At 31.7% G+C, this 24,250-nt stretch overlaps 1 protein-coding gene across 1 annotated transcript in view; it reads left to right on the forward strand.

Annotated features, from left to right (window-relative positions):
* The window catches only part of GABA-B-R1 (gamma-aminobutyric acid type B receptor subunit 1), an 881,512-nt gene that overhangs the window by 744,583 nt on the left and 112,679 nt on the right, over positions 1 to 24,250 (forward strand). The window contains exon 9 of the mRNA XM_072537020.1: positions 20,651 to 20,801. Within this exon, the coding sequence (XP_072393121.1) occupies positions 20,651 to 20,801 (151 nt within the window). The remainder of the gene's footprint in view (positions 1 to 20,650; positions 20,802 to 24,250) is intronic.

The following is a 24,250-nucleotide window of genomic DNA, read 5'->3' on the forward strand; positions in this document are numbered from 1 at the left end:
AAGTTTGGTGTGCATCAGGTTCTTTGTCTCCAAAATAAGTTCGTGTCCAGAAATCGACCAAGAAGGTGTTACCATCAGTTTTTTTGAAATGAGAAAGTAATTTTGTTTGTGGATTACCTGCAAACTAGTAAAGCAATAAATTCCGATTAATATTGTAACCTTTTAGTTGCGATAAAGAAAAAAAATTGTGCAATAAACCCGGTTTGCCGAAGAAAAAAAAAGCATTTTTCATCAGGACAATGCAAAGAAGGGTCATGACCATTTTACGATGGCCATGAATTTAAGTTCGAATTGTGGGGCATCCACCGTATTCACAATATTTGGTCACTAGCCACTCCCATGTGCTACAATACCTCAAGAAAAGTTCATGCGCGGGAAGCGTTTTCATGAAATAATGAGGTTACAACAGCTGTGGAAGCGTATTTTGCAGCCTCCCTGATTCTCACCTCAGGATGGAAGTCATAAATTGGAACGTTGGAACAAGTGTATTGATATTCAGGAAGACTTTACTGAAGAATAAAGTATATTTTAAACCATAAAATTGTGTGTTTCTTATCAAATCACAAAACTTATTGAACAACCTGTTATTTATGGAGCTTTAAAACTCTTAAACCAAGTAGTTGGAGAAATAACCGATTTTAAGTGATATATCTTGTATGGTTTGTGAAGCAGTAAAGATTCCATTGATGTCAAAAGCTGGATTTTTAAAAATCTTAATGGCATCTGATACACATAAAAAATATGACGATAAACTGCCTGATGTTACACTGGTTTTAGCTAATTAATCTATGTATTCATTATCTTTGTTGAGTCCAGTATGTGCCTTAAACCAAATAAATTTTATATAGAAGCGAGTCTGTGAGTCCTTTAACTGATATTTTATTCAAAATATATAAGTATTATTAAATAGTTTAAGGAAAAAAGTATTTTTTTCGTTCTGTAGAACTAAAAAGTAGTCTGAAAGAGTTCTTTTAATATGAAAGAGTTTTTAACATATTTCATTGCTTTGAGTATGGCGAGTAATTTCGCAAAGAAAATTTTAAACTCATTGAAAAGTTTGTACTTCTTTCGGAACCTCCTGAGGGTAAAAACTAAACACAGCCAGTCCTTTGTGTTGATTTAGATGCATCTGTGTACATAATTGTGGCATCACTGTAACAGTTCAAAACAGATCTAAGTCAGACTTAGAGACTTAAGACCTAATCAACACATTTATTTTCTCAGATTATATGTGGATACCCTTGGTACTCTTGATTGTAAGTTTACTCTTGACTTTGATTATAAGTTTACGAAGCTTAAATTTGGAAATCTATCATGTATATAGTACGCTTATCGCTGGTGTTATAATGAAGTCGTTTTACCCTGTCGTATTTCGGATTAACGCCCGAAAAATAATTTATGACTCTAGTTACAGCCACTCTGTTATGCTTTCCCTTTTCTACCTCCTTTGTGGTACCGAACCTCCTACTGGTCGGCTGTAGTACTTGAGGATAAATTAGTGCTACCAAAACAATTTTTATATAAATCGTGAAAAAACGCAAATTTAATGCTTTGTTTATTAAACAAGGTGTAATTACAAAGTATTAAAATCTCAATCAGAAATATTATTTATGACATGTACAAAGCAAAAGAACATGTTACAAGAAAGACACTTATTCAAAAATTAAAGGGCAGAGAACTTTGTGATATGGGTTTGACCAGTTTATCAAAAGTATTAAAAGCTATGGGTTTTAGATACAAAAAAAAACAATAATCGTAAAGTGTTGTGCGAGCTGTTCAATGTTGTTTGAAAAAGGTGGAAATTTATAAGAAACTATTTAAAAAACAAGAATTCCGAATTTGCCAGACAATTTGTGTTTCTTGACGAAACATGGATGTTTGCGAAAGGAAATAATACCAAATCATCCTAACAAGATGTTTCTACCAAATGCTATTCGAGTACTAGTGCGAGTAATGGCAAAAGATATATTATATTGCATGCGGGAAATACGGAAGGTTTTATACCCAATGCTAGTCTTATATTTTCTTCGACAAAAAAAAACTGATGATAACCACGGAAATATGGACGCCGATATTTTTAAACATTGGTTTGAGGAAAAATTATTAAAAAATCTGGAAAAACCGTCATTAATAGTCTTAGACAATGCTTCGTATGACACTAGAGAGGAGGAAAAGTTTCCCACAAGCAGCTGGAAAAAAGAAGACTTAAGAAAGTGGCTGTCGGAGAAAAATATAGAACACGAACATCTAGTTTTAAAAGCTGAATTATTAAATAAGTGCAAAGAACACATTATTGAGAAAAAAATTGTCGTTGACCAAATGGCACTAAAATATGGTCATGAGCCATATATCTGCCACCATATCACTGCCAGTACAATCCAATTGAATTGGTGGGGGCATCACTAAAAACTACTATGATAAACATGCATGTAAGACCACCGACGAAGCCAGCGTTTTACAACTCTGGCAAGATGCACTAAACCAAGTCAATGAGGAACAATGGCGGAAATGTATTGAGCATACTGAAAAAAAAAAATTTAGAGTCATATAAAATAGAACAAGTTATTGATGAAGTAAGACCTTTAATTATTCGTAATCATGAAGATTCAGATGAATCGGATAGCGAGTCAGATAGTGATGATAACTGTCCATAGATTAAGACGTAGATAGAAAAATTAACACAAAAGGGAACCAACCACCAAAAAAAAAACAAAAAACAATAAAACAAAAACCGGAGAGAGCCGGAGGCACGCCGCACGACGCTCTTGAATGCAAGCACCAAAAAAATTAGATTAGCAAGTAAGGTAGATAAAGGACATGACTGGACGAATGACTGGGTATTAGACGACGGATGAAAGGATTCGATGCTTGCTCGCTCTCGACTGCACTTGGTGCAGAAAAGGGAAAGCAAGTATCGGCACACACAACCATCATTAGATCGCCAACAATTGCTTTGACCGGTAGTGATAAAGCCAAGTGGGCTAACCTACCACTTAAATGTAAATACACGGAAATCTCCCATTTCCTGACGGGGGATACCACGAAATAGTCGAGACCTGGCTCCAAAGACCAGGGGGCGGAGGAAAGCCGGGGCCGGCGCAGGAGGACAACCTACCTCGGTGGGTTTGGGAAGGTGTGTCTGGGAAGTAGGAATAAGTCTTTGTTTTATATAGATATATATTTTTATAGATATATTTATAAAATATATAAAAATAAAAATATAATAGAAAATTTTGAACACCCAGTATTAACATTGGCAACTTTTTTTATGCTTAAATAAAAATAGAGTTTAGTACACGCTAAAAAAGAATTTTTGTTTTTTCAGCATAAATATTAACCACAATATTAATTTTTGAAGTTGCATGTGTAATATGAAAACTTTTTCAGAAACTTTAAATATCTCAAAAACAGCTATTTTTTCGAGAATCGTATCCCAATAAAAATCGATCCAGAATTTTACGTAGATTCTAAAAAAAAATAACAAAAAGCACATTTTCTATTTAAAATAAGAAACTTAATGGCGACTTCCGGTACTGAAGTGCTAGAAGAATGCAAATTTTTAAAAAATGAAGAATGCTTTGCGTAACCCATTATTCCAAGTTTGCAGAAACCAGTGACGACCAGAACTTTGAAAACTTTTAACCAACATGTTGCGTGAATTACCCTGTATATTTACCCTTTAAGGTCGTCGCATATTATCGTGCACGTTGCGTTTCCAGCACATAGCGTTTAGTTTCCGAAAAATATAATTTAAATGGTTTTAAATATGAATAACGCACACTGTCCGGGACATAGGTCGTAACCGATTGGTAAGGATAATGGGCATTAGATGTCCGTCGTTCTCCCCTTGTTGTTTATTTAGGAACTTGTTTGATTTTGATAGAGAGTATTTAAAAAAATAATTTTCGAGGCTATTTTGTCATTTATGCATGCGTTTTTATTGCTTTGTGACAATTAATCACGGAAGTGATAAACAAGTAGGACTTTTGTACGGAAGTGATACCTCTTCTTTTTAAAAATACTTTTTGGTTTGATATGTATGGCTTCGTTAAATGTACTATTTTGTTTTTTAACTGAAGGTGAAATTAAATTTAAAACATATTTAAACTGAATCCTATTCATTGTTATAATTGTTAAATGTTAAAATAATTGTTAAACCTATTCATTATTATTAAATTCCTATTAAAAACAGCCTCGACAATTATTTTTTTTAAATACTCTGTATCAAAATCAAACAAAGACCTAAATAAACAACAAGGGGAAAACGACGGGTATCTAATTAACATTATCCTTACAAACCGGTTACGACTCGTTACGTAGCCGTCGGCATCAGTAAAATATTGTTTTCGAATATACTGAACAAGTGTCTGAAACGCAATGTTCCGGACAGTGTGCGTTGTTCACAGTTAAAACCATTTAAATTATATTTTTCGGAAACGATATGTGCTGGAAACGCAACGTGCACGATAATATGCCACGATCTTTACTTTAAATTCGAGTTTAGATGGTTGATTTGAATTTAGTTAAATGCCAAAACGTGATATAAGGAAAAGATATTAATAAACATGAAAGTAAAACTTATAAACCTATAGTGCATATTTACACATATGTGACTTTGTGTGTACAGCACAATTCGTTTATTTAAAGCAAAATGTAAACAGATAATAAGGATGAATTTGTAAGTCACCGCTGACGCCGACGAATGTAGTACGTAACTTTGTTCGACCCGACCTGGGTTAAGTTTGTAATTGTTAAGTTATCCAATAAATTAAAAAAGTACAAACTGCATTTTTCTGGGAAGTGCAACATGGAGCCCAACCCCAGAGTTGGCGATACAGATGCAATTGTACTTTTTGAAACTGCTGCACTAGAAAAAGATTTTTGCTGAAGATCAAACCAATTCTCCAGGTCCTCTAACCATGAAAACTGGGGTCTCTATTATGTACGGTATTTTATTTTAGACAATAATCTTGTTTCACTCTATATTTCACCCTTAAAGGAAAAATGCTAAAATAATACATTATAGCAATTCGGAACTAAATGTCCCATATAATATTCATTCGTGACAGACCAAAAGTATTCCGAGTGCGTGTTGCAGCTATTAGTCATCTTCATGGCTCTACCTCCGTTCCCGACGCAATTTATTCGCTGGTATGAATAATGGCCGTCATTACACGCTCGTTGAATAATATACCAGTACAAATTAAGAAGTCTTGTATTCACTAGTACATTTTGGACCACGTTCTGGTAAAAGAATGTAATTAAAATGAATAATAATTATGTAATTTTTAATTTTAGTTGTGTTTACACAACGTGGCACTATATTTGCTTGTCTTGCATGTGAAGATAAATGAGGTTGAATAATAATTACCAAAATATTATACGCACACTATATTAAACACAATATTATATCAAATCATGAATGTAAATATCTTTAATAATTTAAATAATATAAAACATCACTTTTCTTTCAACAAACAATAACATATACCTAACTCCTATATCATCTGTTAACATCCCTCCCCTCAAGAAACTTCCTCCTAAGTAGTCAGACAGTTACAACATTGACCGAAGATCACCCATTATCAGCAATACGGGATAGTTTGAACTATGTATCACCAATCACTATATAAAAACTCTTGTACGGGAATGTAAGTAGTATTTTGTTTATTTCTAATTTATTACAATTCAACAGATTTTTTCTCGTACCAATTTATGGGTTGTTACTTTGTCTGCTAAAGCAATTTTATGCATATTAATAAACACAGACATGTAATATTGGCATAATTACTATTACTTTTTTGATTTATATCCTTATAAGACAGCACCCTAATATGGGCTTTTTATAATTTCAGCATTTAATTTACTTTGTACCACTGACCTGATGATGCTTTGCAAATTTTAGAAAGCGAAACCGGTCGTCTTGGGTAGTAAAATTAAATTGATTGTGACTAAGTCTAATTTATTTCTTTCACCTCTTTTACAATATTATATATCTTATCGGTTTGAGAAGATATCAAAAAACAAAGTTTTAAACAAAGGTTTAAAGTCAACACCAACCAACTAGCTTTTTGTTTGTCAGTATGACTTTTTCTAAAACATACTTGTTTTGTACGTTCGCAAAGCATTTGTTTATCACAAAAGCGGTCGCAGTTCAGCATATCTGTAAAAAAATCTTCGGTTTCACGAAAAAATCTTATACGGCTATTTGAAAGTTATAAAAGATATATGACGGGTAGCTTATGAAAAATCCGTGAAGACGCACAGCTGATTTTGCTTTGTTTTTGGAAGGACAGTGGAAGCATAGATCGCGCAGAAATGTAAAATGAAGTGCATTGAAACGTAATGAACCGCAATGAAATGCAATGAACCAAATTGAAACGCAATAAAACGCAATAAAACTAAATTCATTGAAACGTAAATCGTGCGACCAAACACTACAAATCGAATCGAATCGAATTGAATGGAATGGAATCGATTCAAATGAAAACGAATCGAATGGAATCGAATTGAATTGAATCGAATTGAATCGAATCGAATCGAATCAAATCGAATCAAATCAAATCTAATCAAATCGAATCAAATTAAATCTAATCTAATCGAATCGAATCGAATCGATGCGAATCGAAACGAATCGAATGGCATCAAATCCATTCGAATTGAATCAAATCTAATACTCGAATCAAATCGAATTGAATCGAATCTAATCGACTTAAATCGAATCGAATCGAATTGAATCGAATCGAATCAAATCGAATCGAATCGAGTAGAATCAAATTGAATCAAATCGAATCGAATCGAATCGAATTGCATCAAATCGAATCGAATTGAGTCAAATTGAATCGAATCGAATCGAATCGAATCGAATCGAATAGAATCGAATGGAATGGAACGGACTCGAATTGAATCGAATCGCATCCAATCGAATCAAATCAGAAAAAATTGTGTCATAGATTCTGTTTTCTCTCTTATAAATTCGCCGGTCCTGTCATAAGCGCTACATTAACGATTAAAAAACAATGTTTTATAATGAAATCGGCCCAAAATACTTACAGAGGCTCACAGCTTAAACGATGCAGTCGCTACTTAATAAAACTAGGTTATGTCAGCGGCTCAATATTTATTAGAAAAAAATTACATATTGAAATTAAATTACTATAAGTCTTCTAAAATAGCATAATAAGCTATTTTTTGGGTTGCAAAAATACCATACTTAAATAACAATAAATATAATTATTTAATGTATGATTTTGATGTCACAGCTAAAATGATGCAGATAAGATGAAGCATTACAGAACTTATCAATTGGAAATTTGCGAAGTAGGTGTTGCATTAAATTCATATTGCAGTAACTTTTATGTTTAATATGACATTTCATAGTATTTAATCGGCAAATAACAAATTTATTTAATAATGGGTCACCGAACTACGATTAGTGAAAGAAAACTAATTATTACTCACCATAGAAATGAATACAGCCAAAGAGACGTATCCAAAATGGTAAATAGATATTCATCAACAGTCCAGCACATTATTGAATGATACCAAAATGAAAATAGAGCTGAAAATCAATCAAGGTTAGCTCCAAACAAGATTTTTACCGAACATGACGATAGATGGATTGTCCGAGAATAACAAATAATGCTACAAAAAGTGCACCAAAATTACGAGATGAGATGAACAGACAGTTTAGAAAACAATGTTACCCCGAAGCAAGTAGACAGATATTACGAAAGAATAACCTACATTGTCGAACTGCTAGAAATAAACCTTTTATTAGTCAAAGAAATAGGCGTATTAGATTGGTGTTCGCTAGGTAGCACATTAACAAAGATTTGAACTTTTGGAATTCAGTAATACTTACTGATGAAATCAAAATAAACTTGTTTGGGTCCGATGGATAAATATCGGTGTGGAGCAAGCCGAATGAAGAACTAGAAATAAAAAATATGGAAGCTGCAGTAAAGCTCGGTGGAGGTGGAGTGATGATGTGAGGGTGTATGGCATCTGCAGGAGTAGGTAACATGCACTTTATTAAAGAAAATAGAAATCAATACATGTACTTGGATATACTAAGGCAGCATTTTACCGCTAGTGCTCAAAAATTAGGTATTAATAACAATTACCGGTTTGATTAGCACAACGATCCAAAACACACGTCATATCGGGTTCGTACTGGGTTGCTTTATAATTGCCGAAATGTCATTAAAACATCACCAGATTTGATTGTTATTTAATATTTGTGGTTGAAATGAAAAAATAAAATAAGTAGTGCGCCAAAATAAAATAGAAATGAATTGAAAGTAAAAATTACTGAAGCTTGGAATACAATTTCCCCAGAGTACCCCAGAAAGTTGCTTGAATGAATTCCTAGATAACTGCAGGCTGTACTTAATAATAAAGGAGGACAAAATATTCGCAATTATTTTTAATGCGTAGAGTTTGTTTACTTTATTAATTCTTTTTTAAGTTTGCATCATTTTAGCTGTGACATCAAAACTATACATAAAATAATTAAATATTTGTTGTTATTTAAGTATGGTATATATAAAACCCAAAAATTGCTTATAATATTTTAAAAGACTTGTAGCAATTTAATTTCAGTATGTAATTATTTTGTAATAAATATTGAGCTACTGACAAAATCTAGTTTTATTAAGTAGCTACTGCATCATTTAAGCTGCGAGTCACTGTAGGTATCGGAAAATGATAGAAAAAGGTTTAAACTTGAATTTAGGCCTTTGGTGAATTCCAAAATATTTTTTAGTTGTGTTTTTGAGCCTTGCAAATCGCAAGTTTGCGTTTTTTTTAGTTTTAAATGATTTATAACTCGAAAATGATCCAGTTCAGGTAAAATTTACAAGAGGCCTATTTTGTTGAAAAGTTATAAAAAAATTTATAACAAAGTGTCCCATCTAAAAAAATTTATTTTTACAATTTGTTTAAAAAAATAAACAACTTTTTGTCTGGGTTACCTCTTGTACCTTGTTTTGTGACATCTCATGCAAGTGATTATGCAAAATAAATCACATTGAAATATTTTTCCGAACGGACCCGAACTTTCCGCATTGTCTAAAATAATTGACCGAGATAATTACCGAAAACCCTTTTTTTTGCGATAATTTATGAATGTTAATAACTTTGTTTTTTTTTGCCTATTGCCATGTAATATAACAACTTGAATTTGTGGCAATTAATGAGTCATTGAATGCTAGATTTCAGCCAGGCCGACCAAATAGTTTATAAGTTATTTAATTTAATTATCCCGGAGAGCGATTATGTAAACAATTGTGCTTGCCCTAATAGTAACTCTAGAGATATTTAGGAGATTGCTATCGATTCTTTGAGACTTCAGTTGTCAGATATATTAAAGAAACTTTAAGATTTAATTAAAATTGTTATTAAAAAATCGGTTTTAGAAGTGGCTGACATTTTAGCTTATAAACATTTATAATATCTTTGATATACTCGGTTCGGTATTCCCAGTCCGAACTGTCTAGTGAATTTAGTAATAATTTTTTTGCAAGGTTAGTTACTTTTTGACAGACTAAAAGTGGCTGGAAATTATTATACAACCAAGCACACGTACTCATAGCCAATATTAATAGTAAACAAACTAAATAGTAAATAAAATAGAACTTTGCGAATTACCGACAATCAATATTTATTTATCTGCACCATATAATAAATAGTTATTAACACCTAAAATATATTTTTTAAATATATACTACCCAAAATTTGATGGGTTTGGTATACACTTCCACTAGTTAGAACAATTCTTCTTTTTTTAAAGAAATAAGTCTGCAATTGTAGTATACTTGAGCTATTAATACTGAGAAGTAGGAATTGTTGTGCTGTAGGTTTCCGACAATGAATCTGTCAAAATATGCCTGAGCTAAGCGAATGGAGTATATCTTGATTTTACGCGCTAGTAAGTAGGGTCAGTGAAAGCTGGTAAAGAAGCACAATTATGTTAAAGGATCTTCTGTGATTAATAGGAACGAGATTTTTTTTAAATCATATTTCCAATATTTATTAACGTTAAGAGTTAAATTTGAATAGATTATAAATGCAAATCTAGATTTTATGATGCAATTAAAGATGGCATACACAGAGAAGGTGTAAAAAGGTATAACCCGTTAAAGTGATCTCACTCCCTCCACGTCAACAGGAAAGAATTTTACGAGAAAGATCCGTTTTTTAGAATGAAACTTCAACTTGAAACATTTGAAATATATCGGCTTAATTTTTTTACAATGGGGCAGCTCAAAAAATAATAATAACTAGACTACTTTCAACTCCCGGAAAAATCTATAAATCTAAAAGTTTTTTCATAAAAAGTTTATTGAATTTTACTATTATCTTATAAAAACTAATTATATTTTAGCTAAATATTTCCTTATAGCCGATAGTATGGATGATACAATAATAACATTTGAAAAATTATATTACGCTTCCTTGGAGGTCGTACTAAAGATTTATATGAACAAGAAGCAAATAATGACTAATCTGGTGCTAAATCGAAATACTGCTGTTGATAAAGGGGATATTGTGCAGACTGGATCATATAAGTACCTAGGACATGAAATTCGGTTGAGCAGAGATAACCAGACGTGTGAGCTTCCACGTCGCATAGGATCCAACGCCTGGAGAGCCTTTACAGAGCCGTGGTACCTGTACTCACCTATGGAGCGGAAACATTAACACTTACAAAAAAGATGTGAATAAGATTTGTGTGACTAAGAGTGCTATGAAGTGCCAGATATTGTGTGTCTCTCTGAGAGACCGAATCCCAAACGAAAAAATACATCGTAGAACAAAAACAACAGAGACCATCAAAAAAATCGCGTCGCTAAAATGGAACTGGGCAGGACATGTCGGTATATTATCAGACAATCGATGGACAAAACGTATTGTCGAGTGAAGACCAAGACAAGAAACAATACGGAGCAAATTACACCCACCAACTAGATGGACTGACGACTTGAAGCGTGTTAGCAATAACTGAATTCAAGCCGCACAAGACAGAGACAGATAAAAAGAGCTAAGGGAGACATATAGTCCGTCCCAAACCCTTCTTTGAGTGCGCCATAATACGAATACAAAAAAATTAACATGATTTACACCCGTTACAACCAGATTTTTGGATAAGACCTGGATATATAGCAAGGGAGGATTACGGAGGAGTTAACAAGATGGTAGCATTATTGCTATTAGAAAGAGAACCTGAGAAGCTGTACGATATATTGTATTTCATGCGGCTTGGAAAAATGGATTCATTGATAATTGCAGTCTAATTTTCAAAAGTGAAAAAAAAAACTGTAGATTATCATGATTCGAAGAATGCAGAAAATTTTGAAAAATGGTTTGAATATCAACGTTTGCCAAATTTAGAAGAACCATCGTTAATAATTATGGACAGTGCCCCTTACCGTTCCAGTTTAGTGGAAAAAATACCAAATTCAAGTTCTTCAGGTACTGTAAATGAAAGTACTGTATTAAGTATTTGGAAAGAAGCATCAGAACAGGTAATTCAAGCGTACTAAAATTCGTAGATAATAATTGGATACTAATTGTGGTTAAATTTAAGGTAACACCAGAAAAATTGAAGGAATATGTAGGACATGCAGAAGATATTATAATTGAATATTGGAAGACAGTCAAAAAAATTGATGCCAGCCACATATTTCCTATAATTATCGATTTTAACGAATCAGATACTGAATTAGATTGTGAAATCAGGAATGATATTGAGAAAATGTCTTAAACTATTACCGTTATGGATATTTATATGTATTAACGGTTCTTTTTAGAACCACGACATTTTCTTGAAATGTAAGATATAATTAATGCCAGCCACATATCTGTAATTGTAATGAATCGGATTGTGGATTGTTTGAAATATAATATTCATTTTTGTTATTCATAAAAAAAGAAGGTGAACTTACATTAGGTATCTTGTTTTTTAACTAAACTCTATTAACACTATTTCATCTGCATACTGGAACTGGTAGATTAACTTAAAATCAACTGCTTCACTATTTAAACTATTTTCACTATTTAATGATAAATTTTTACAAAATTAAACTATTGGCTGCCACAGAAACTTATCGGGAAATTACTTATCCGAATATGACTGATTTCAATCGATGCTATTTTATCACAGGAACGTTTGCTTTGATGCCTTGCAGTTGCCAGTAAATTTTTTTATCTCGCAGTCAACTCTTAACAGATTCTAGGAGGAAGCGTTATTTTAAATAAACAAACATTCCAATTCCATAGTGTTTTTAATACATAATATTAATACATAAATAAATCTTAGCTAATTAAGCACTTTCTTGGAATGTATAGAATAGGAATTATGACAAACTGCCCTTATAATATAATGCGCAATAAAAATTTTTATACAGGACCGGACCTATAATATGTAAATTAACAAAAAATTTTGAATTGTTAAAGTTTTTGTGTTTAATGTGTTTATTTAAATTATAATATGGAACGACTTATTTTTAAGAAGTTTTTAAACTCCCTGAATAAATGGTTTTAAAATAAATTTTGGAACGAATCTTTTTGTACGTTTCAAGAAGAGTTAATAATTGATATTATATATTTAGTTATATTATTTCATCGAGCTATCGTAAAAAAAATCAAGCTTCTGCGAGCTATATAAACCGAGATATTGCAATTTTTTTTCGGAGCGCTCAAATTTAAATTTTTATTCTACAAAAACCGAGGTCAATCGTGGTTCATATTGGTCCTAGAAGATTGTGTTTTTTACGGTCATTTCAGTAAACATACTCACACGAGCGTGACAAAAAAAGTTATTACAAATGTTTATAAGCTAACCGATCAATCTTTTTCAAACATTTTTTTTAATAACAATTTTGATAAAACGTTAGAGTTTTTTTAGTTTGCGATCTGTTAATTACCTTTAGAGTCACTGTTTGGTCAAGTACAGTTGTTTAAACAGTCGCTCTTCAGGATAAAGAAAATTGAATAAGTTGTTAACTTGAGATTTAGCACACTTCAATAATGCATTAATTGCCATAATGTCAAGTAGTTATATTAAATATCATTGAAAAAAACCAAGTTATTAAAATTTATAAATTAATACAAAATAAGGGTTTTTTGATTATTCTTGGTGAATTGTTTATGTATTTTAATTTAGGAAATTTTTTTAAAATCTACAACTTTTATTTGAATATTAATGTTTTATTTATTGCAAGGTGATTTAAGATTTTATTCTGTGATTTTAATGTAAGATTTAGATTATTTCTAAATGTTATTGTATCGTTTAAACAAGCAATCCCGTCTATATTGATTTTAATATACCCACTCATTACATCCTTTATTAATTAATATGCAATATAAAAAGTATTACTATCTGTAAGATTTTTATTCTTTATCGATTTATTATGATCACTTTTCCTTCAGTGGTCTTTATTTAGGACTGTTATATTATTTTATATTGTTCCTGCACTGTCAACTTTCAATCTCACTCCGTATTACTTGTACATAGTCCCTATCTTCTATTTATTGTTCGGAAGATATTTTCTTGTGGCATTCTAATATTATTTAGGTACTATCTTTAATAGAAATAACCGGCAATTTCAGTTTCGATTACCAGTTCTAAAATCGTTCTAAAAATAAGATTTATTTTGATATTATTTTGTTTAAATCTTTTTTCTTCGTTTAAACCACTTCAACATTTGTAATAGTGCGTTCATGATAATCTCGGTACTTAGCGATACATTCATTTCCGTGAAACCTTCAATTTTTCAATATCGTTCTTATTTAACATTTTTTAATATGTAGCTTAACTTGTCGAATACTGCTCAAGTAAATCTAATTCACCTTTGAGCTCTGTGTTTAATATTTCTTATTAATTTTTAGAGGTTGTTCAGATTTAGATCTGTTGTATGATATCACCTTTCAGAATTATTTTTTGAAAATAACCTTCAACAACCACTGTTCTACTTTTCTTTTCCTCTTAACTCCACATATTAACTTAATTGGATTTTTTCTTCCGAATACTTTTATTCTTTTTATTTAGTTGGACCTAGTATTTCTATATAACCGTATGCGTTGGCAAATGGAATCAGATCCAAGTTTCTTTCTAAAACCAACTTATTCTCTTGATTAATATTCATATATGTACTATATTTTATTAAGTAAGTTTTGGTGACCATTAGAACCGTTATTAGACGATAGTTTTTCAGGTCTGATCAATTATATTTTTTAATTTATGACATTAAGTTACCGATTAATTTTAGTTTTTGATGATTTTATTGTCTTCTAATATTTGATTCATCAGTTTTCCTCAATTTTTAGGCATTTTCGCATTCCTGTTCAGACAGTTTAATTATTTTCTATGTCGACCTATGAATCAATTTGTTTACTATTTTAATCTGTAGCCGACGTTTGTACTTCTTTTTTATTACTTTTAGGTTAAATCGCATCTACCCCAAGGCTATTAGTGACGTTACTATAATTAACAAGTAAATTTTGTGTACCATATTAATACATTTTGTATAACCAATTAAGTTTTCTGAAACTAAATTGCGACAAAGTCAGTCTTTTAAACTGTGGAATGTTGTAAGAATGTCTTTGAAAGAGATATTTAGGCAGTCTATTAGGAAGTGTTGTATACTCTCTGCTGTATTACATAGGGATGTGCATTTTGGAGGTTAACTGTTTACTCCAGTCGTCAGAGACAAAAATGCCACTGAATTTCTAAAAATCATAAGTAAAAGCTGAATTATGCTAAGAATGTTAATTTTGAGACTCCAAAAATGTGCAAAAAAGTTAACTACTTTTACCTTCCAACTTCTCCCTAAAAAGCCCCTTCGTAAAAGAAAGAGAAAACGGAAAAAATCGATTTACCAAGAATCTGTAAGCCGTAGAAAAAAATATTTTAAATAAAAAATGTAGCTGAGATAATTCTAAACAAAAATGTTTATTAACACTTTTTGTGTAGAATGAATCGTTCTCTTAGAAACAACGCTTGAAGCAATTAGTGATTTTAAATGTCAGTTACGGGCGCCAAATCAATAAAAAAAATTTATTAACTCGACGTTAAAAATTCGATATCGTTTGACTTTCCTATCTACAAGATTTTCCTATCTACAAAAATTAAAATGCATTCTAAACGTATAGTAAATAAATAAACTTGCGCGATTTTTGCCATTTTTTACGATTCTTATCAGATTAATAAAATTTATCACTTTCATTGACCAGTCGTAGTGGATTTTCCGTTTTTAGAGCTTAATCTTCAAAACCATGAAACATGAAATTTGATTTTGTGTTTAGGCAACAAATATGAGGCATTTGAAATATGACTAAAAAACGCAAAATTTAAACTTACGTTAAAAATTATCTAAAACGTATAGCACTGTTTCTTTGTGATTGCATAAATATGGTTTTTATAACTAAACAGCTTCAGCTACAAATTACACTCAATATCGTTTTTATGAAGCCATTTCCTATGACGTGCGATCATTTGTACTGTAAAAGTTACCTATAATTCTGCGTTTTTGGGGAATCCTTTAAATGCCTCATATTTCCTAGGTTTTAAAGATTAGGCTCTAGTAATAGAAATTCTACTACTACCGGTTAATGAAAGTGATACATTTAATTGATCTCATGAGAATAGTAAAAAATGGTGAAAATCGCGCAACGTTTTTATATTTAACACCTTTATAAAAACTGACTTTTTTTGCGGTAAAATATAAAAATTACATACGAAAACTGCACTTTTCACGTTAAAAACGTATTTAAATTTTTGTCGTCAGGATACTCTGAATAAAAGATATCAAATTTTTACCGTCGAGTTGATACAAATTTTATTAAAATTGATTTCGCGCGCGGAACTAACCTTCAAAATTGCCGGTTGCTTCAAGCGTTATTTCTGAGAAAATGTTTCATTTTAAACAAAAAGTGCTTATAAATAATTTTGTCTAAAATTTTTTCTACGGCGTACAGATTCTTAGTAAATCGATTTTTTTCGTTTTTCGCTCTCTACGAGGGAGCCTTGTAGCGAGAAGCAGGGGCTAAAAGTGGTAATTTTTTTGCATATATTTTGGAGTTCCAAAATTCAGCTTGTTCAATGTATATAATAAATCCATGTTTGAAGAAATATTACTATCTCAAAGTGAAGGAATATTAATTAACGTAAGAACTATTAACAACACAAGCATAACTCCTACTAAACAAGACAATGAGTTTCTATAAAAAATGTGGACTAAAAATGAATATTTTCGTGAAATATGGTTTTACAGAAGGATGCTGAGAACAGCATGGATACAAAACAAAACGACCTGTGATATAAAATGCTAAGATTGATATTACAGGGAAAAATAAGAGTAAGAAGAAGTGTGGGAAGAAGGAGAGTGTTAAGGTTGAAGAATTTAAAGGACTGGTTTAAATGCAGTTGAATAGAACTCTTCAGAGCAATAGAACAGCAATAAAACAACAATTGACCAAATGGAAAAGAACAACTTAGAACGAGATTCTACAACGTACATAAAGAATAATACGAGAAAAATAACCATTCTTTTTCTTCTTGTAGTGCCTATCCGTTTCGGATGTTGGCGACTATCATGGCAATCTGTATTTGCAAACTACTGCTCTAAAAAGATTTGTAGTTGTTGTGTTGAACCACTTAGATTTTTCAGCCAGGAAAATCTTCGCCTTTCTGGTCCTCGTTTTTCGTTTACTTTTCTTTAAAGATTTAATTAAAGCACCCATATATTTCGCAGTTCCTCATGATGTGACCGAGGTATTCAATTTTGGTTGTTTCCTATTGTAGTTAACAACTCTTTTCATTTTTGCGTTCTTAATAAAACCTGGTTAGGAACGTGATCTTCAGGATTCTACGATAAAGCAACATTTAGAAAGCCTCAATTTTTTTACAGGTAGTCTGTGAGAGTCCACGACTCAACTCCGTACAACATTATAGAAAAGGTATAATATCGTAGTAACCTGATTTTTATGGGTACTGACACAACACACACACAAAATAACGATACCATATATAAAAGGATAATCAGAAAAACTTAAAAAGATAAGAAATAAATTCAACATTTCAACAACATTCAAAACAACAAACATATTGATATCTATTTTATCTAAAACCAAACCTAACAATCAACAAGAAAGAACAAATAATTGTATTTATAAAGTACCTTCTGAATATGATCAGTTTTATGTAGGTGAAACATCTAGGCCAATAAATATTGGAATAAGTGAACATCAATCTTATATTAAAAAAAGAGAATTTGGTAGATCTCAAATATGTAAACACGCATGGAATAATGAACATATTATATGTACAAAATACAAAAACTGTACATGCCATGTACAGAGAATGCCAGATGACAGGATTCCAAAACAGATTTTGACGTGGACACCACAAGTGAGAAGGAAAAGAGGAAGGCCGAGAAAAAGCTGGAGAAAGGGGAATTGAAAAAGAACTAGAGGAAAGAGAAATCCCTCCAGGCCTATGGCTGAATAGAGAAGAATGGCGGTTAGGAGTCGGAAGGCGTCGGAGAACGCTGTAAACCGATAGTAGTAGTAGTAGTAGTAATACAAAAACTTATTTTAAACTTTATTCGTGGGTTATTCCCATTAAAATAATAATTGCTTTAAGATGCCACAAGAAAATAGCTTCAGAACAATTTCAATTATTTGTTTAATTGAGTTTTAATATCAGACTAATTGGTTTCATATTTGTTAACAGCACTCAATATCGTGATAATTTTAAGCTTTTTGATGGTTTAACGCGGCGGATTATAAATAATATGGCGGCGAATTTTGAACAACTAGAAAATGTAAACAATACAGGGTGTGTCAAAAAAGTATGTCATAAATTAAATCAGGCATTCCGGGGACAAAAATAAATTGATTGAATCTGACTTACCTTAGCACAAAAGTGTACACAAAAAAAGTTACAGCCCTTTGAAGTTACAAAATAAAAATTGTTTTTTTGCATTATCTCTTAAACTACTCGACATTTTGTAATAAAAATGGACACGTTACTTTCTTGTTCTGAAAGCATTTTTCATACAAAAGTCACAACAAAATCTAAGCGCATAGAAAAATTTTTAAAACTTTTTTGCCTCTTATCACTTTTTTCAAAAAACAGTTTTTATTGAGTTACGTCTCTTTTCATTAATCTTTAAAAAATTTCGTGCAACTAAATAAATCGCTTAAATGAATTAACAAGTACAAAAAATGTCTATAACCTCTAGTTTTTTCCTAGTTGGCCATAAAATTACAATTAGTTTCTACGGTTACAATAATTAAAAAAATCCATCAATAATAGTCAATAATTTGGCAGATGTGTATTTAACTTTGGGTAAGTTGGATCAGATTAAATTATGATTTCAATAAACTATCGTGAATATCGTAGGTGAATGTAGTAAAACACCCCAATCGAAATACAACCGATAGACGATTATTTCTGACCATTGATCGTCGTTTACAGGAAACGAGTACATTCCAACCCCAAGTTGCTGGCAATAGTGGTCGTCCAATAATGGATGCAAGACATTTTAGAAATCATTGAAGAAGTCCCTGGAATAACTACAAGGGTAATAGCTGGTTAACTAAATGTTCCTCACGTAAGGGTTTGAAGGCGTTTGAAGGATCAGCTGCTTAAACCCTATCACTTAACAACGGTTCAAGAGTTATTGGTGGAAGATTATCCTAAAATGATTGGATTTTGCGATTGGTTGTTAATGGAAAACACTCGAAATGTAAATTTTATTAGAAATATTTTTTACCAACGAGCACATTTCACGCCAAAAAAACGACTCATCACCAAAGGACTTGTAAAGTTAATGTTTGGGCAGGAATTGTGGATAACAATCTAATAGGCCCAGTATTTCTTCCCAACAATTTAAATGGTGATAATTATTTGCAGTTCTTGGCAAACGATTTACAAGAAGAAGAACTTGGAAGAAGTTAATATTGCAATAAGGCAAAATTTGTGGTTTCTACAAGATGGCCCTTCACCGCATTACAGTAATGAAGTCCGGAAATACCTTTGCAGGCAGTATCCTGGTCGGTGGATTGGAAGGGGTCGTGACGCACCAATTTCTTGGCCACCCAGAAGTCAAGGTCTTAACCCCAGGGACCATTCCGTTTGGGGGTTTATGAAAGAGAAAGTGTACTCTGTAACAATAGAGGATGAACAACAATTGAGGATTAGAATAATTGAAGCTGCAAATTAATTTTGTCAGAAAAATATGATTTTTCAGCGTATTCGGTTTTCCTTATTAAAACGATACCGAATTTGTATTGAAGAAAATGGGGGTCATTTTGAACATTTATTGTAATACCATATTTATAGAGGTTATAGATTTTTGTTATTTCATTTGTCAATCATTTTTCGTACTTGTTAATTCATTTAAGTGATTTGTTTAATTGCAAGTAATTTTTTAAAGGTTAATGAAAAAGGCCGTAACTCAATAAAAACTGTTTTTTGAAAAAAGTGATAACAGGCAAAAAATTTTTAAAAATAATGTGTTAAACTAATGGTGCCCCAAAATTCATTTGATTTGAACGTACTCAAAAGTTTGGAGGGATTGAGGGCTGCACACCCCTCTTAAAATTTTTCTGTGCGCTTAGATTATGTTGTTTCTTTTTTATAAAAAATGCTTTCAGAGCAAAAAAGTAACGTGTCCATTTTTATTACAAAATTTCAAGTAGTTTAGAAGATAATGCAAAAAAAAATCAATTTTTATTTTGTAAATTCAAAGGGTTGTAACTTTTTTTGTCTACACTTTTGTACTAAGGTAAGTTGGATTCAATCAATTTATTTTTGTCCCCGGAATGCGTGATTTAATTTATGACATACCTTTTTGAAATACCCAGTATAATCAAATTCTTTCAGATTAAGGTTTTGAGGCATTCGGTTTATTATTGTAGTAATTACCATATTTGTTATTGAAAGGATTATGGAAGAGAGATTTGTTTATATCTGAAGGTTTATATATGGAGTGTGTTACAGTTGTGTGTGCCACAACTTAAAGACTACTAGAAACAGCAGAGATAACAGTACTGAAAAGAATTACAGCAAATATGCTGAGAGATCAAAATGAGGGCGAATATATTAGAAGAAAATGTAACCTATAATATATATAATAATATATAATATAAAAGAACAGAATAACCACATATACAGAATGAAGGAGACCCGTGTGGTAAAAATAGCAAGAGATAAATTACCAATTGGCAGAAGAAGTATTAGACGACCGCGCAAATTTGGAGTGACAACCACCCATAGAGGTATCAGTTTGCCAAGAAACAAGAAGAATTGTTTATACATAGCAAGAAGAAGAAGAAGAGGAATGTTCGCTTCGTCATTGTAATTTCTAATATATTCATAAACTGTTTTCATACTTTAAATACGTGGATTTACATCTATTGATCTTTTTGTTGTTAATATCTTTGTTAAAAATTATATAGCAAAGATTCTGCTGTGTCATTGAAAATTATCAAAACTGATTAACCTGAAATATTTATATATTTTTAAAATCAATGAATAATTTTGTTTTAATATATTCATTGCCCGCAATCATTAGTTGTACCTACTTATTCCTGAAAATAGATAATCAGTTATATGATTTAATAATATTTTTTGTTTCAGGTGGTAAAGTACCTCAGGACCGAACAATTATCAGACGAGTGCTACGGACCGTATCGTTACCTCTATTCATTTGTATGTGCATAATCTCCAGCATAGGAATTATTGTAGCGGCCGTTTTAATAGGTTTTAATATTTGGAACAAGCACAGACGGTAAGTGAGATTATCTTTAATCCTTAGCGTTTGCTAATAAACTCACCATTTAATTCAGCGGAAAAGTTCATACGGAATCGACCGTATAATTCTGCGGAGTTGTTAAAGTAGTCATTACCGTAAAACAAGTATATCTGGTAATCTGGTGTATGTTTTAGTATATTTATATCGTGCATGATATACGTAATATAAAGACAACCAATTACACTACTTTATTATTAGTTTATAATTACTAAATAGGACTGTCACAAATGCTACTAAATGAGAAGCGAAATAATGTGACAGTCGGGTAACTTACCTCTTCCATAACTTCCATAACTCCATAACTGCTATAACTTCGTAGGTCCATAGGTCCCTAGGTCCATAACTTCTTATCTGTAAAAAGGAGTAGTAGTTACTGCATTTTACTAGGAAAACCTCTACGTATTTTAACAGGATAATTACAGGCCATTGTAAACTGAAAAATAGTAATTTACGCAACAAGTTCCGAAAGTGTGCGAGTCTCGTAAAATTACTTTTGGATCGTGTTACGTACGATATTTTTTCTGCAGCCGTTTTGTATGTTAAAAAGAATATATGGATAAAGTTTACTTATGAACTTTTATTAAACACTTTGAAGTTACTCTTGTGAATTCAACATTAAAAAAATCTACTTATGAACATTAATAACACAATTGTAACAATTATTTACAATGATATTGTTAGGAATATTAACAGAAGTGGCAGTGTTGAAACTAATATTGGAAATATAACAGTATTTTACTATTTTTTAAGATATTAATTTAAAATACCAATACGTAGCATAGTACACTTTCCATTTTTGTACTATACAAATAATCTACGATGCGGTATGTTTGCTTGACGTAATGACAAATACTTTTTTGGATAAAGAAATGTTATTTTCTCCAATAACCATAAAGGTTATTTCCAATGTTCGTTGTAGAATTGGGAATTTTAATCACTAACATGGCTATCTTATCTTTTATATCATTTAAACTCATTTTGCAAAGCTACTCACGACGACAGGCGCCTGCTAAACCAATTATTCTTTTTTTTCTTGTGTCACTGCTATCGGAGATTAAAAATCGTCAAGGCTATCCTCACCTTGTTTACAGCTGACCTAAGGAGTTCATTAGTGGTACAGCCAAACTACTCTCTCAAATTACGCAACCATGACATTCTTCTACGGCCTGGATTCCGTTTTCCTTCTATTTTTCCTTACATTATATTTTGAAGTAATGCGTATTTATGTCCTCGCATCAGATGACCCAAATACTTGAGTTTTCTTCGTTTGATCGTTGACAACATTTCTGGGTCTTTTCTTATCCTTCGCATTACTTCAAAGTTTTTGACTCTTTTAACCCAACTTATCTTCAGCATTCCACGGTAGCATTGCATCTCGAAACTTTTAATATTTTTTATGTTGTTCTGTTTGAGAGTCCAGACCTCTACACCGTATAATAGCGTGTTAAATACGTACCCCCTTAGCATTCTTAATCGTAGAGGGATGTTTATATCTCTGTTGCAGAAGAATTTTCTTATCTTTATGAAGGTAGCCCTGACAATTTCGATACGTCTTTTTATTTCATTGTTTTGGTCTCCAGTTTCGTTTATTAAAGTCCCCAAGTATTTGTAACTTGATACTTTTTCAATTTGAATGTCGTTTATACTAATATGTGCTGGTTGTGTCATGTTCTTACTGAAGACCATATACTTGGTTTTTTTGATACTTATTCCATAATTGTTGCAGGCAATATTTATACTTGTAACTAATCTTTGTAATTCTTCTACTATTCTTGCAACTAGTACAGTGTCATTTGTACAATTATTTACAACCACTCTATTGATTACGATTCCTTCATTTGCTTGCAAAAGGGTTTCCTGGCAGATGCTTTCACTATAAACATTAAATAGCAGCGGTGACAAAATGCATTCCTGTCGTACTCCTCTACGTATTTCTATTGCTTGATTGATTATCTGAAATTGATATCTCATTTTCTGTTTTGATATTACCTTTCTGATTCCAATATAGATTGAGAATTATTCGCAGATCTTTATTATCTATGTCCTTTCTTTCAATAATGTCTCTTAGCTTATCATGGCGTACTCTGTCAAATGCTTTTTTCAAATCGATAAAACATGCATGTACTTCCTGACTAACGTCTAGGCATCTTGTGTAAAAACATTCAATCCAAAGAGAGCTTTTAGAGTACCTAGTTCCTTTCTGAACCCCATCTGTGCATCACTAATATGTGAATCCAACTTTTGATAAACTCGGTTTTGGATGATAGCCACTGTTCAGGTATAATTCCAGTTTTGTATATTGTGTTAAATAAGTGCAATATTATACCTATTGAGTCATTATTCAAGATCTTTAGCAATTCAGTAGGAAACTCATCAAGTCCATTTGCCTTTCCAGTTTTGAAATTTCTAAGTGCCACTTCTACTTCACATTTTAGGATTTCAGGTCCCGTGTCATCATTTACTTGAACAACGTTATTTCTGTTGTCCTCAAACAATTCTTTTATGTATTCACTCCATCTATTAATTTTCATTGTTAAATCTATAATAATCGTTCCGTCTTTGTTCTTAAGTAAACTTATTTGATGTTTTTTTTTGAGTTCCTGTAATTTCTTTTACTTTTTTATGTACATCGAATGTGTCATATTTCCTTTCATAGTTTTCCATTTCTACACATCCTTCTTCAATCCATAATTCTTTGGCCTTCTTTATTCTTTACTTTATGTTCTTATCAACCTCTCTGCATTTTTGTGCTTTATTCTTTATTTTGCGCCTTTCATCCATTAGTTCTAGTATGTCTGGTGTCATCCATACCTTGTGTTTCTTTGCAGATCTGGTTAGGTGTTTCTTTCCCGTAGTTCTTATTTAGTAGTAGTTCACTTTTTAGCTGGCTCTTCTAACGCTTGGATAATGGTTTTTCTTATTTTCTTTGGTCTAGCTTCTATCACTACCTACTACTGGATTATGATCCGAACCGATATCAGCTCCAGGATAAGTTTTAGTAGATTTGACGGCATTACGGTAACTTTTATTAACTTTATTAATCATCTTTAGTAACCAATATAAACTACAACATAATATATAAACCAATTATTAATGCAACCTAAAATTTACAAAAAAAAATAATAGAAAAAGAGAAATTAGATTTAATTATATAACCTTTGTCATTAAGTAGATCTTATCTTCAGCTGCTGATAAAAAATTATCTATTTATTCTTTATTCAATACTTTCGATTTGTTTGGTTTGTAGCCAATGGATTTTCTTTTAAGCGATTGCAATTGATTATGTGACTTGGCTATCTCCTCGATATTTCTCAATTCCTTTCTCTATTTGGGTAAAACTTTCCATTCTCTAACTCCTGTCTACCTGTCTACCTGTCTACCTAACTGTTACTGATCTCCAGTTAGTGATTTTCCTAGTAACTGCA

This window comes from Diabrotica undecimpunctata, chromosome 7, assembly GCF_040954645.1.
Source record: "Diabrotica undecimpunctata isolate CICGRU chromosome 7, icDiaUnde3, whole genome shotgun sequence".
Taxonomy (NCBI): Eukaryota; Metazoa; Arthropoda; class Insecta; order Coleoptera; family Chrysomelidae; genus Diabrotica; species Diabrotica undecimpunctata.